General features: G+C 36.6%; 1 protein-coding gene across 1 annotated transcript in view; it reads right to left on the bottom strand.

Moving 5' to 3' along the window:
* Positions 1 to 251: 251 nt before the first annotated feature.
* Positions 252 to 15,697, bottom strand: part of CFAP300 (cilia and flagella associated protein 300) — a 26,780-nt gene continuing 11,334 nt past the window's right edge. The window contains exons 4-7 of the mRNA XM_046637808.1: positions 12,402 to 12,568; positions 8,307 to 8,479; positions 3,105 to 3,171; positions 252 to 2,000 (exon numbers count right to left, since the gene is read on the bottom strand). Coding sequence (XP_046493764.1) covers positions 1,872 to 2,000; positions 3,105 to 3,171; positions 8,307 to 8,479; positions 12,402 to 12,568 — 536 coding nt within the window. The 3' untranslated portion in view covers positions 252 to 1,871. The remainder of the gene's footprint in view (positions 2,001 to 3,104; positions 3,172 to 8,306; positions 8,480 to 12,401; positions 12,569 to 15,697) is intronic.

The raw sequence follows: 15,697 nt of genomic DNA, 5'->3' as shown, positions 1-15,697 counted from the left end.
TGAAAAGAGGCAAAATTCATGAACATTTGAACTATGCTTGGCACCATTCTAAGCCCAATATATACATTAATTTATGTAATTTTCACAATAATCTATGAACGAGTCCTATTATTCCCCCATTTTATAGATGAGGCAACTAAGGCACAAGAAAGTTATAACTAGCTCAAAGTCACACAGCAAGCAATGGCAGAATTAAGAATCCAGGCAATCTTATGGCCTAGACAAATTCTTTATTACCATGCTATTATACCTCTCAATTCAGAGAATTTGCATAATCACAGACGGGTCACTAAAATGATTTTCCCAAAACAATGGTGCAATCTTTCCTCAAAGGTGTATTCTACCTCCACCTTTAAAGCAGAGAAAAAACACTGGCAACTCCTCAGTATCAGTTCCGTATATTTTGCCTCTGAACTTTCATCCCAGGGTCAGGCTTAGAGCACCCGGCCACATCATGCTTCTTCACTCCGTTGGACCGCTCTCCTTTCAGTTGTTGAAATCCTACCAGTTCTTCTATAGAAGCCAGACCAAGCCCTTCCTAGGCCTAGTTCATAACAATCTCTTCTCTGAATTCATGTAACAATCACTGTCTATTGACACATTCTTACAGATTACCTTCTCTACTAGGTTTATAGGGAGTGTATGTTTCCCTAAAGTAAACAGCACGGTGCCTTGCACAGAATTGTTACTCAAAAAGAACTGTCGATTGACCAACTGATTGATTAAAAGAGGGTCCTCAAGTTGCAGGGGTCTGTGTGTAGCCACCAAGACTGGTAGCAAGACTGGACATTTTTGTTCTTGATTTTATGTTTTTTTTAATAGGATTAAAAAAAATCTATAGATACTATGAACATATCTAGAAAATATTCATTCAATAAACATTTAACATGCAAAGGCATTGTGCTAGGTATTAGAAGTAAAACAAACTCTCCCCTGAGCTCTATACCCAAATTGCCAGCTGCCCTCCAGATATAACCATAGGTTCAAATCCAAGATTAGCAACCTTATCCCTACAACACAGAAATATATATTCCAAACTCGCCCGGCCTCAGTCTCAACACCTTGTGCAGGCTCTCCATCACCTTTGGGGTACATGTCAATCACTTTTTCCATTAAAAAAGTCTAAGTTATATATTCATTCTGTGAATGTAATAAGGGGACAGTACTAAGAGACCCTGCTCTGTACCCTTTTGCCAACCTAATAATACCATCAGGGCAACTTCCTCTGTTTACATATAGTGCTGGTATTAGCTAAGGGGCAGCTGCAGTTTTCATTTATTATGTGATAAAAGAGTTTACAGTTATTTTCAGAAGATTATGTTTTTACTGAGGATTTTAGTGGGACAAAGGAAGCAAACGAACTGTTATGCTTTTTATAGCCCCAGAGATGTAAATCTTTATGCAATGAAGAAACGTAGTTAAATGAAACTCAAACTTTAAAAGCTAACAGTTCATATTAATGATCATGTTTAATTAATCAGTTTAATTAATGATCAGATGTTTAATTTTCTGCCACAATGTTAATCCAGAATTAATTAGCTTCTAAAATCACACACCTGGGAAATTGAGGACTCACCTGAATCTTAGTGCAACAAATATAAACTATATTTTTAGTTCTTTGCAACCTTCTGTAAAAATTTTACACCTGTATTGGTATAGATTATGTTAGGGATGGAATCTGCTTCCTCAGCTACTATTCCAGACAAATTTAATGAAAAGCATCTTAGTATTTGTTTTCTTCTGCTCTAAGCTTGTTCTTTGCATTTTATGTGAATTAACTTACAAAGTAAATGTTAACCTATAAATCAGTATTAAAATTAAAAATTGGTAAATAAGGAAATAATAAATATAGACAATCTGAAAGAACATTATTAAGACATTTCCCCCACACCATAACAGTGGTATAAAACATGAACGTGACGCTTGATAGGATCCACAATAAAGTAAGAAAACGTCTGCTCATGACTCTTTCTTGAAGGGTAGCACATACCAACAGAATCCTGAAAAAGATAAAGCTGAATTATTTAGGAGACAACAGCATTTAAATAATAAGCAACATATTTAAATATTATACATTTTCTGTTAAAATGTTATTAAACATACATCAAATCTTTGACAATAAATTGGCAGTTAACTAATATTTTTAAATATTTATTGACAGTACAGTCTATTATGCTAACAATACATTCGTACTATACAAACATGCATAATTCTTTTTTTTTTTTTTTTTAAAGATTTTATTTTTTTACTTTTTCTCCCCAAAGCCCCCAGGTACATAGTTGCATATTCTTAGTTGTGGGTCCTTCCAGTTGTGGCATGTGGGACGCTGCCTCAGCGTGGCTTGATGAGCAGTGCCATGTCCGCGCCCAGGATTCGAACTGATGAAACACTGGGCCGCCTGCAGCGGAGCGCGCGAACTTAACCACTCGGCCACGGGGCCAGCCCCAAACATGCATAATTCTTGACCTTAAGGAATTTATAGTCCAAAAGGAAATCCTATCTTTTAAAAAAGTGCTAATATTGCAAAATTTCTGTTTTGCAATTTTCTTCTATCTTTGCTTTCTTTTAGAACATGGTCCATCTATACAATGAGGGCAGGGACTATGTTTCTTTTGTTTATCACTGTGCCCTAGCCCAGCACAGTAGCTGATACACAGAGATAATCAATAAATATTTAACTGATTAAATGAAGATACTTAAAAACTGCTTCATATTAATAATCTTTTGTATGATACTAAAATTCAAGTATCAGATTTTCTGTGATATAAAGACATTTATGGCATTCTTACTTATTTGCCCTATAAATTACGGTTTGACAGACTAGAGAACTGTGTTCTACTCCATCAGAGTCACAGTTTTAGCTCTAAAATGAGTAAGGACTATTATTAGACATGGACGACAGAAAGGAAGCCAGGGGAAAAAAGTTCATACTGTCCTCAAAATAAAAGCACACCTTATCGACTTTCAATTTTAACAAAAAACCTAAATATCATCATCTTTCCTCCTAGGCATAATATCATCCTAGTTGCTAACTCCAGTTTTAACAACCCTATCAATAACAAGTAATTAAATTGATTGATTGCAAATTTCCCCATAACACTTACATATGCTGTAACTTTAAAGACAGAAGAGGTAATTTGTATTTTCTTGGTTTGAGGATGCTTTCGAACACTAAAATAGGGGAGGAAAAGGGTACATTTTAAATATAACAAGCATTGGCATAATACATTTAAAATACTGATTCCTTTTAGTATTCAGGTGTTCTTATTCATATATAACATGGAAATATATAATATCCACCTAAAGTGGTTGAAAAGAACGGCATCTGTGGTTTCATCCAAAGATGGGGCAAGGTCAACTGCACTGAAATTGCAGAAAATTGAATTTTACAGTTAGAAGGTTTGAGGTCAGTTTGAGACTCGGGTGATGAAATGACTCGCAGGCCAGAGACAATTATTGGAAAAACAAGAATTGCCATAAGTCAGATTGAAGTGTAGACAGCTGCAAGGGGCAGATAAAAGCATACTAAAGAATTAAACAACCTAAACATAAATGCCAGTTCTGCCACTGATCTGTTATTTTACTTTGGGCAAGGTTAACCTTTCTGAACCTCAGTTTTCTCATATATAAACTGGGCATAATATGGTTCCTTTTAGGATTATATAAGAATTAAGTGTGATAACGTATATGAAAACCATTTGTTAACTTATGTATTGCTAAGTTATATCATATTAAAATCATTTTCTCTCACTAGTTCTCTTTCACGTACTCACCCCACAAAAGATGACCTATGGCAATATATAACGATGAGGAAGCAAACTGAGGATTGAGGAAATAAGCTAGAGACATATATTTATATATTAACCTATATATAAATATACACACATATTTATAATGCTTTACAATCTGCAAAATACCGTTATACACTTTCCCTTATATAAAGATCATGTAACTCAGGGAGACAGGAATTATTCTGCCAATTTTATAGACAAGATAACTAGAGGAGTTAAATGATATATTTAAGACATTCCAACTAAAAGCGGTATTTCTGGGAATAGAATCTAGGTGACACAGAGTCCAGTTCTCTTTTCCTACACCTCACCTGTTTATCCTATACTTACACTCTATAAATACGTACGCATCAAAGGTATTACTCATGTGTGACATGTGCAGGTTAAATTTAAAGGAAGATATCCTTCTTCTTCCCTTTATCAGATGAAAGTATTGCTTCTCCTTCACTAGATATGTGTAAGTAATGGAGAGAGGGAGAGGAGGAGAAAGAAGAAAGTGGACTTTGTGGAAGGGTGTGTGTACACGTGTGTATGTTTATGTGTGTGTGTGTGTGTGTAAAGTAATGGGGAGAGACAGAAGGAGGAGCAAGAAGAAGGGGGACTCTGTGGGAGGGAGGGGTGTGTGTGTTTGTGTGCGAGTGTGTTTGAGCTTGTGCACCTATTGGAGATGGCCAGACCTAAGCCATTTCAGGGTTCACGATTCTTAGGCAGTTTTCATCTCTAAAACATTTCATTCAGATTTAAACCTAGGACTCATGCAATTAAATTGATTTCCATATATTTCCATGACACAGCTTGAGGTCATTTTCTTTTATTTCTTTAATACCCAAGATGTACTGCTTAAAAGTTGAAGACTACATTTAAAATTCTGTGCTTTTCCAAAGGATGAGTATAACCACTACATATAAAACATTTGTATACACCTATATAACCACCCAGACCAAAATACAGAACATAGTATGGTGATATCTAACTTTAAATCTTGATCTGGAGGTGGTTATATGGGTGTAAACATACATAAAAATTCACCGAGCTGTATGTACACTATGATTTGTTTACTGTATGTAAATTACCCTTCAATTAAAAAAATGTAAAAAAAAACCTGTAAAAGTTTATGCTTATCAAATAAACTTAGAGAAAAATTTAGTATTTGATGCTTCCTTTAACAATCACTTAACACATATTAACATGTACCATAAGTGTTTTATTTAAAAAAGAAACTACCATTTGTACATTATTAGAAGTTGGTTCCTAACAGAAATAAATCACATTATTCCATTTTATTATCTCTGATCCTGTATTACTGTTACTTTAAAATATCTATAAAATAATTTGTATAATTTTTTATAGATCAAGTGCAGTATCACCTGTACTATATCTCTTAAGAAAAAAAAGGAAATGTAAAGTGATATTCATTAATGCCCTAGGTGTCCTACTAATAATTGCATTGTATCAGATTTTTGGCAGTCACTAACTCGCTCTCCAGGTAACCATGGTTTTTAAGGATGCTGGAACATAATTTCCCTATGGTTCTTTTTAAAAGTGTGATTATATCAATGGTTTAGAAATAAAATAATGAATGGTTTCTTATCAATATCATTTATGCCAATTTTTGAGGATCAGTCCCATATGACTCTAAACATCATGGTATACAGACCATTCCAGGTAACTGCTCATTTTAAGAAGAAAGGACCTCACTACTTAATTAGCATCTGAAGGCCATAATCTAAGCCTTTCAGTTCAAATCATAAAATTCCACATCTGTGGCAGATATGTAGCTTGGGGAACCTTTCCAAAAACTTTGACAAGAGCATGTGTTTAATGTCTAAAGTAGAAAAGACACAGGTACCATTAGTAACTATAGAATTATTTCTGCATAGACATTTTTGAAATGTAATGAAATAACTGATCATTTACTCTCTAAGAAAATAGTTCTAAAGTGTTGCCTACGTGATTTAAAGGAACCATAATCCTTGAAAAGAAGGCCTTTCCCAAAATATTTAAAAGGTGTATATTATAGGATTTGTAATAATGGATGAGGGAGAAAATATCTTAAGAATGTTTTTAGCCTTTTGTTTCAGGCAGAGACTCCTAAAATCAGCCTCTGTAATGTGCCCCTAACATCCACAAACCTAAGGGATGGATGTCTTTGCTAGAATGGATTAGTGATCATGTGTATCACAACAGCAGGTGAGATACTGTAAAGCAGCTACTGCATGTATAATGAGAAAGATAGCAGATGTTTGTCTATAGCATGCAAAAACACCCAAAATTCAAGTAAAGGAACAGGAAAAAATATCCTTCTTGGTTAAGTTGGCTTGTACAAATGAAATGATTGGATACGTGTCTCAGAATTCTGAGAAATTGATGATGCTTTAAGTTCCACCTATGCTTCCTCTACTTACCCTTTCCTTGATAATTGCTCTGTTGATCCACCTTATCTTTACCTTAACCAAATGACACAGCATCTGACCTAAATCTGCATGATTAGTACTAGAAAAGCTACACACAGTACATGTGATGAGCCAACCAACACAGCTCTTAAGGGATTCTGAGATCATTTAATCCATTCAATTGCTTTATGCTGGCACCTAAGCCATCTTAGGCAAATATTTATTCTAATTATAATTTTCTACTGAAGTTGTTTTGGGAAGACAAGTTCATATCCCCTCTCATTCAGCCAAGAAATTTATAAGCATGCTTAAACTTGGATCATTGAAAGAAATATTTGGTGGTTCTTAAAGAAAAGTTATACTGTAATTGGGTTGGTCTCCTTCCAGCCTCCCCTAGGATGACAGACTTGTGATGAATCTCCCCTGAATGGGGGAACAGACTGCCCTTCTCTTTACTGGTCCTCGTAGACTCCATTCCATCAAGGCTTCCCTGACTGCTCACACTCACACTGACAATTTCCTCTTTTGAACTTCTGGGGTATTTATTGCAGTATAAAAATTTTACTCACAAAAGATTTCAAACAATTACTTTGCTGTTATTTAACATGTTAGTTTGCTATAGTTCCGTTAAGGTCAAGGGCTGTCTCATGCTCGCAGAGTTCTGTGGACAACATTAACATTTGCTGGTTGCCTGATTAAGTGGTGATTCCCTGGACACAATTCCTATTCTTTCTGCAAAATGTTATGAATTTTGGCTATTCTTTTTACGAGTGGCCACTACTCTTTAAGTCATACTTTTTCTTAGCACCCAAAAAGTGCAGAAGAGAATCACAGGTGAGAATCCAGGGAAGGGAACGTTGGGAAAAACAGCAGTTTCTTCAGTGTTTAAGTTCTAAAGTTTCTTCTATTTCAGTATCTCCAACAGAATCTCCTCCTCCACAGCACACAGTAGTGAGGAATTTCGCAGGTTCACATGCCACACTGGTGGCAGTGGGGGGGGAGGGCTGTCTGTGTGTGTGTGTGTGTGTGTCTACAGTATGCCAAGGAGTATCTAGAGGGAGGACCAAACGCAGTCCGGTAAGTTTTCATGAGCTGCAAATGATAAGAACAGAATATGTTTGATGAAGGCACATGCATGCTTTTTCTGAAATTCTGTTTCTAACATCACTCTTCCAACAGTCTTTATGTATTGACACAATGACATTTTCATTAAAATCAGAGACAGATTACAGAAATATTTTCCTGTTTTTAAAACCATATCAGAAATAAACTAACTGAATAAAATAACTAAATCATGCCACTTGTTGTATAGCTGCAATCACACATGGCATGAATCTGACAATTGAGGCGTTGAATATAAATAACATAACAATCAAGAGCCCGATGAGAGCTAATTCTGTTGTTTTCCCATTAAAGTAAAATTTTATAACTAAACTCGGGGACCCTTTGCTTTCACTTGTTCCTATCCCCTTTGCCTACAAAGATGATCCAATATCATCATTATTTAAAAACCTAACCAAAGAATCTTCACTTCAGTTAAAATAAAAGTATAAATAAGAGCTTTATAAAGATTTTCTCATTTGATCTTCAAGAAGAAAAAAAAAAAAAGCTAGTGGAATACCTAAAACAAACTATACAGCTTTGGGATTAATTTGAAAAGGTAAAGATTACACCTAGATGAAAATTCTTCCACCTCTTTAGAATAAAGGTAGTAAATTATTTTACTATTATTTATTACTATTAGTCAAACAAATTCAAACATTCTGAGGGATCTCATGTTCCTTAGAGATTTAAAAGGAGGGCCTAGGGAAAAAAAGGAGACCTGGAAGACGGCAGTTGCTAACACAGAATAGAGTGGGTGACAGGACTGAGTGAAGAAACAAGGAAAAGAGACAGATGAAGAATGAGGAGACTGAGGACTAAAAGAGGGTCAGGGAAACCCAGAAATCTCCTAGCCTGGAGGAGGAGGAGACCATGAGAGGGGCGTCTGCATGGTGCTATTTGTAGACACTTTGGTTGTTAACATGACCACAAACAGCTGCTGGGTAATCCCACCATAGTTAAACAAAATATTTACACTATTCTAACCAGAGATTTACATATTGTAATCTAGCAACTTTACCTCACTAGATCCTTATAGATAAGCTTTGTTGTTTCCAGGTACGGACTAAGCACATCTTCATATTGACAAAGGGCTCCACCAAGACAAAGATGTTTGAAAAGACAAAACAGGAACTCATCTCTATCAGATTGGCTGAATACTTCATATTTTTCTGAGTCTTCCACTAGCAAAACCTGAGTAAGATGATAAAATTAATCTTAATGTAACATAATTCGAGGGCCTAATTTTTATGTTTTCAAGAGTTTCAATTTATATATTTAAAAACAGTCTTAGACCTATTTAAAGAACTGATCGTGAGGCAACTGGAGAGACTGACCTGTGAGACCTGCACTTATTTTCCCTCCCTTTTATCAGTAGGTAGTGACATTCAATGGAAGGAATAAATCTAAATTGAAGTCTTGTCTTCTGCTGCTTCCTTTCTTTGTTCTAGTTTGCATCTTTAGTAACCGCTTCAGTGCTACTGCAATTTTAGCACTAAATCTTATTTGGAAACAAAGGAAGCATAAATAAATAGAGAAATTTCTCCATTGCATAAGGTCTCTGGTCTTTGCTTCTATCCAGAGGCTGAAAACAAATGGTCATTTTCTAAGCTTTCTCACCTTATAGTGGTTGGATCACTACTTTCCTTACCCCAACAATTACTTCATTTTGAACTCTTCAGGTAATTGGAGCCTCATAACCACCTCTCCTTTTCCTGCTTTCCTTCAATATCACCTTACACACCACCAAACTACATTGACTCTTGCTCTCTTGAGACCTTGCTACCTCTCTCAGAAAACAGATTGACTAGGTCTGATGTGTGGGATTTTCTTATATCATTGGGCATAACAGACAATTGATTAATTTGTTGACTGCAGTAGACATGAACAAGGTGATGAATGTATGTTGTATTTCTTTCTTTCTTTTTTTTTTTTGGTAAGGAAGATTGGCCCTGAGCTAACATCTGTTGCCAATCTTCCTCTTTTTGTTTGAGGAAGACTGACCCTGAGCTAACGTCTGTGCCAACCTTCCTCTATTTTGTATGTGGGATACTGCCACAGTATGGCTTGATGAGTGGTGCACAGGTCTGCACCCAGGATCTGAACTGGTGAACCCTGGGCCGCCACAGCAGAGAGCACAAACTTAACCACTATGCCACTGGGCCAGCCTCCAACACATATTTCTTTTATTGAATAGTTTACATCCCACCTACTTTAAAAAAGAATGTGAGGGGCTGGCACAGCAGCATAGTGGTTAACTTCGGTGCTCCACTTTGGCGGCCTGGGGTTTGTAGGTTAGCACCCCTGGCACAGACCCAGCACGGCTCAACAAGCCACACTGTGGCGGCATCCCAGATAAAACAGAGGAAAGAAAATTGGCAGAGATGTTAGCTCAGCAACAATCCTCCTCAAGCAAAAAGAGGAAGATTGGCAACAGAAGTTAGCTCAGGGCCAATCTTCTTCACACACAAAAAAAGAAAGTGAAATAGTGAACAATAAAATATGGATATAGTAAGACAAAAATAACAAAAGATAAAAAACTGTAACAAAGAAATAAAGTGCGAAGAGAAAATAAATACACATAGATGGAGAAAAGCCATAAAAATTGTGCATAACACTTAACACTACCATACAGGTAAAGGAGGGAAATATGAGTTATACAACAATCATTGTCTAATAGCAAGAAAGTACACTTAATTAGGAAAATTATTAAGCTTAACATTTTATTTACCCCAATCACAAATGAAAATTCACCACAAGGCCATTATAGAAAAGGCATTTAAAAAAATAATAAACTCTATGATGTGGTCTATACACAGTTTACTTAAAATGATTTGCTGAAAGCCAGTTATATACAGTAAAAGATAGGAAAGGGGAAGTGGTCCATAGTTTATTGCTCTGGGTGTGCCACTTGTAACACTTGTACATCTCTCCCCACCCACCCCAACCCCCGACCCCGGCCCCAGGAAATGAAACGATACTGAAGCCCAAGTTTGCAGCTACCTAAAGATCTGGCTTAATACAAGGATGACTAAAGCCCTTAGGAATGCATAGTTAACACATGGCTTACATGAGCACTCATATATGGAATTGATTAGGCTGTGAATTTAAAAATTACAATAATTAAAAAAATTTCAGAATGAATGTCAAAACAATAACATTCTGTGTCTGATCTCCCTCTTCATTCACATACAGCTCTGTTTAGTTGTGTAGCCCTCAGAGAGTAGGTACGCAATGGTTAATCAGTCAAACTTCTGAGCCACAGTCAGGAAGGAGGTTATTATCAGTACTTACATTACACAGTATGCCAATAGAATCTGTGTTGCTGCACAATGGGGAGCCCTTTTTAGTTCAGGCTAAAGCTGGAAGTTATTTATTTATTTTTTCAGCCAGAAAGCAACCAAATTAAAACCCTCCCTGTCGCCACAGAGTGGCAAAGAACACAAGAGCAAAGCATATAGGCAACTAGCAGGAAAACGCTGAGTCCCAACACTTCCTGAATAGAGATCTATTCATGGTAATAAATAAGACAGGCAGCAGCAGGCAGTTTTGCAGGGTATTCTGTTGGAAAGCAAATCCTCCTTTAAAAAAGTCCATTACTGAGGGTCTCTCTGGAGAAGTGATGGTGAACTCTCTGAAATTAGCAACAAGGGCCTTGAGACAAAGAGGTAAGTATGCCACCACTGATCAGTGACAGAGAGAAGAGCTGAGAGCTTAGTAGTACCCCAAAGGGGAGAAAACCAGACTAGACCAGACACTTTCTGAATGTTAACTTCCAATCCTCAGTGAGGAGGAGTAGAAATTAATATCAGATCCCCATTGTACAGTATTTATATTTTCTTGGGTTACACATAAAAATACTTCACTTAACTAAAGAGAAAACTGTACATAGTCTCATTCAATTGTGTGAGTTTGAGTACTCTCAATTAGCTAATTTTCTGTTTTGCTTAAACGAACAGTTCTTTCAGGTATTGTCCTAGTGTAGAGCAGTGTATTGACTGGCTGGATGTCTCCTGGTCTCCTCCAAACAAGATTCTCATGTCTAGAATGCTGTGCATCAGTAACTTCCCTAGTTCAGTCCTATCTGGATTTGCAATACATTAGACTTCTCTCTCAATGCAGAATAATAATAGTAATTAGTAGTAGTCATTAATGTTATTGAAAGCTTACTAAGCGCCAGGCACTGTGCTAAGCACTTTAAAGGCATTCACTCACATAATTCTTAAATTATTCCTTTTTTATAGATGAAGAAATTGAGGTGTAGAGAGGTCAAGTGTCACAGTTATTAAGTGGCAGAGCCTGGATTTGAACCAATGTCTATTTGATACCAAAGCCCTAATTTTTAACCACTTTGTACACAGTCTTTCTCAGTAATTAAAATAATAATATATCTTATTTTAAAGCATTTCATACTTTTAAAAAGTGCATTTAAATGCTTTCTCAACTCATTTTTTCAACGATTTCAGGAAGAAAGCAGAATGGGCATTTTAATTTCCATGCTGTACAGATAAGATCTTGAGGCTCAAGAGACTGAATTATTTGCCTAACATTATTATTATCCTTAGGCAATTCCTGATAAAAAATCAGGAATTAGGTAAATAATCCATGTCTTCTGATTCCAAGTTCAGTATACCACTCACTAAAACAAAAATTAACTTAATCAAATGGGTTTTTTGGTCTCAGTGATGAGATTAAAAGATTCTTGTACTCAGGGATGTTTTTAAGTATTCATTTGATATGTTAAAAGCCCCATATTGAAGAAAAACAGCCATCAATTAAATTGGCTGGGGTTTCTCTACCTAAGCACTATTGACATTTTGGGCCAGATAACTTTGTTGTAAGGGGCTGTACTGTGCATTGTACGAAGTTTAGCGGCATCCCTGGCCTCTACCTGTTAGATGTCAATAGCACCCAGTTGAGAACTACTGAAATACACAAATAATTAAGCTGACCCTAAAAGTCCCATCCAGGAAGAAATGTACCATTGTAATGATTATTACTGATCATTAGTCATTGATAAGAGGTATTTTATGGGTTTTAGGCAGACAAAAGTTTTTGACATTAAGCATTTCCTGAAACAAAATTCTATTCTGAAATTTTAAACTTCTGTACTTACTTTTCGTAACTCATCAGAAATAAGAAAGGGATCACAAAAAGAATCTAGACATTTAACAATATGTCCATTGTCTCGTACAATATCTTCATCGTATAACCGATTAAAAAATGACATTGAAAGCAGTGTACAAGGTACATTTATAGCTTCAATTTTTTTCACTTCAGTTCCTGAAAAAAGACATTTTATAGAGTTATAAAAATTAATTTATATTATTTCCAAAACAAATTATTTCCAAAGCAAATGTCACTATGCAGAGATTCTAAGAAGTAACCAAATATGACTTACGTTTTGATATACTTAAAAGGCAAATTAGTTTAGGATTTTATCAAATTCTTATTTTACAGCTTGTTCATTTTATTAATTATTAAAAGTTTACAACAAAATTTCCCCATTTCAGGCCTAGATAAAGGATATATAAATTAGAAAACACTTGAAAATGAAAACTATGTTTTTTTGTGTAGTAGGAAGTTCTTAATCAGTTTTAATGCACAAATCAGAATTGCCTATAAAAGTATAGGAACTGCTTTATACATTTTTGGATTTGTATTATGCTTAATGCTTTATACTTCATATTTCAAAGTTTAATTAATGTAAGTAATCAGTGTTTCTAAAGTCCTTGAAGGTATCTTGAAAATGTTTCTCTCCATTTAGAAATTTATCTGTTGTGATCTCATTTACAGTGTTTATTATAAAAAATGGTTTTCCAAGTCAGGCCCTAATCAAATTATCACAAGTTTGGAATTAGAGAAATTTGAAATCATGGTGTCTTGTCTATTTTTCTCTTGTAGCTCCAGTTCTTCCCCCTTCTACCCCTTCTCCCACCCCACACTTATTTCCTGAATGTGCCTTTCAGGAATGGATTTTCTGTTACTAGAGGTTCTATTAAATTACAGAAAGACATAAAGATTAAAGTGAATATTTTTATTATTGCCTCAATGAGTCAGTTAATTTCTCTTGCTTTTATGCACCCACATATACACACAGACTCATTCAAATATAAAGGAGTAGTGTTGTTCTGTTTTCAAAGGCTTAGGGAGATTGCAGACCTAGGTATGGTGGCCTTAGTGTGTCCTCTCCCCAATATATTTGCAGGATTTTTGACCTGAGAAGTAGCCTGAGCTTGAGAAGAGTAATACTAGCAATTATTTGCACTTCTTCCCTCTGGCTGTCCACGTAGAGTCCTGCTAGGACCTGTTGCTCTTGTTCTGATCCTGAGCTGGGCTAGTGTGGAGGCAAGAAGGATGCCTGGGAGCCAGGAACTGCATATGCCTCAGTAATTTCAAAGCTATGCTGCTAAGAAAAGCTCCTTTTGTTTCAGAGGCAAAATCCTCTGGGGGATTAAAGTGAAAAGAATACCACAGAAAATGATAGAGTAGGTCTGAGCAATATTGAAAGACCAAAGAACAAGAACAGTATAGAGCCAGATGATCTTTGAAGATAGATTGGTGGCCACAGGATGAGGGATTGACATACGGCAAAATGCCATTTTAATAAATCTACCCTAGCTCTGATTTGGGAAGTGGCAGGAGGGTTTGGATGGTGAGAGAAGATAAATTCAAACCACTTAATCTGAGACAGAGAAATAGCATTTGCTATGGACTGAATTGTGTCCCTCCAAAATTCACATGCTGAAGCCATAAACCCCCAAATGTGATGGTATCTGGAGGGGGGGGTCTTTGGGAAGTAATTAGGGTTAGATGAGATCACTGGTGGGGTTAGGACTTCAACATATGAACTGTGAAGGGACGTAATTCAGTCCACAATATTTTGCCCCTGATCCCCCAAAATTCATGTCCTTCTCACATGCAAAATACATTTATTCTATCCCAACAGTCTCAAGTCTTAACCCATTCCAGCATCAACTCTAAAGTCTAGGGTCCAAAGTCTCACCTAAATATCATCTAAATCAGATATGGGTGAGACTTGAGGTACAATTCATCCTGAGGCAAAAATCCCTCTCCAGCTGTGAACCTGTGAAACCAGACAATTCATGTGCTTCCAAAATACACCTGTGAGATGGGCAAAGGATAGATATTTCCATTCCAAAAAGGAGAAGTAGGAAAGAGGGGGTGATGGTCCCAAGCAAACCTAAAATCTAGCAACGCAAATTCCATTAGATTTTAAACCTCAAAAATAATCCTCTTTGGTTCAATGCTCTGCCTTCCAGACCCACCGGGGTGGCGGCCCCACCTCCGTGGTTCTCCCTGAAAGGGGCAGTGTGGTATTGAAACTGAGGGGGTGGCCCTGATGATCTCTGAACTGCATTCTCACTTCTTCTCTTTTCTTGAAGAATAGAATATGTTTGCAGCTAAATGCTCTATGGTCTGGTCCTGTAGGATCTAAGAAGTCTGACAGCCTTTATTTCGTCTCATATTTTTCTGTCCCCTTTAGTTCAAACTGGCAGTGTCTTTCCTGGTACAATCCCATCTCTATTCCTGGCTTCTGCTGAAATGGCTGATAAAGTCCATAAGTTGCACCTGTGAGCTCTTTACCAAATGGTTGCTCAGCCACACTCTTAGTGTTTTCTTCAGAACAAGCTTTCTTATTTTTTGCAACATGGATAGGCTGAGAATTTTCCAATCTTCAAATTCTGGTTTCTTTTTGCCTAACAATTCCTTCTTCAAAATTCATGTCTCTCCTTTCATATTTTATTAGAAGTATTCAAGAGGAGCCAACCCTCTCCTTCATCATTTTGTTTAGAAATTTCCTCACCTACATATTCAATTTTATCACTTGCAAGTTCCACCTTCCACAAAACATTAGAACACAGTTCAGCCAAGTTCTCTGCCATTTGATAACAAGAACTGGCTTTCCTCGTGTCCAGTGACATGTTCCTCATTTCCATCTGAGACCTTAACAGAATCAACCTTAACATCTATATTTCTAGCATGCACTTCAAAACTCTTCCAACCTATACCCATTAAGCAGTTTCAGAGCCACTTCCACATTTTTAGGTATTTGTTACAGGAGCACTCCCCTTCTTGGTACCAAAATCAGTATTAGTCTGCTCTAGCTGCTATTGCAAAATACCAGAGGCTGGGTGGTTTAAACAACACACATTTCTCACAGTTCTGGAGGTTGAGAAGTCCAAGATCAAGGTGCTGGCTGCTTTGATTCCTGGTGAGGACTCTTCCTGGCTTGCAGATAGCTGCCTTCTAGCTGTGTCTGCACATGGCGGAGAGCTCTGGTATCTCCTCCTCTTATAAAGGCAGTAATCCCATCATGAGGGCCCCTCAGGACCTTATCTAAACCTAATTATCTCCCAAAGATCTCATCTACAAATACTATCACATTGA

This window comes from Equus quagga, chromosome 14, assembly GCF_021613505.1.
Source record: "Equus quagga isolate Etosha38 chromosome 14, UCLA_HA_Equagga_1.0, whole genome shotgun sequence".
NCBI classification, from domain to species: Eukaryota; Metazoa; Chordata; class Mammalia; order Perissodactyla; family Equidae; genus Equus; species Equus quagga.
The sequence above is the reverse complement of the archived record's forward strand: the minus strand, read 5'-3'. Positions and strand labels throughout refer to the sequence as shown.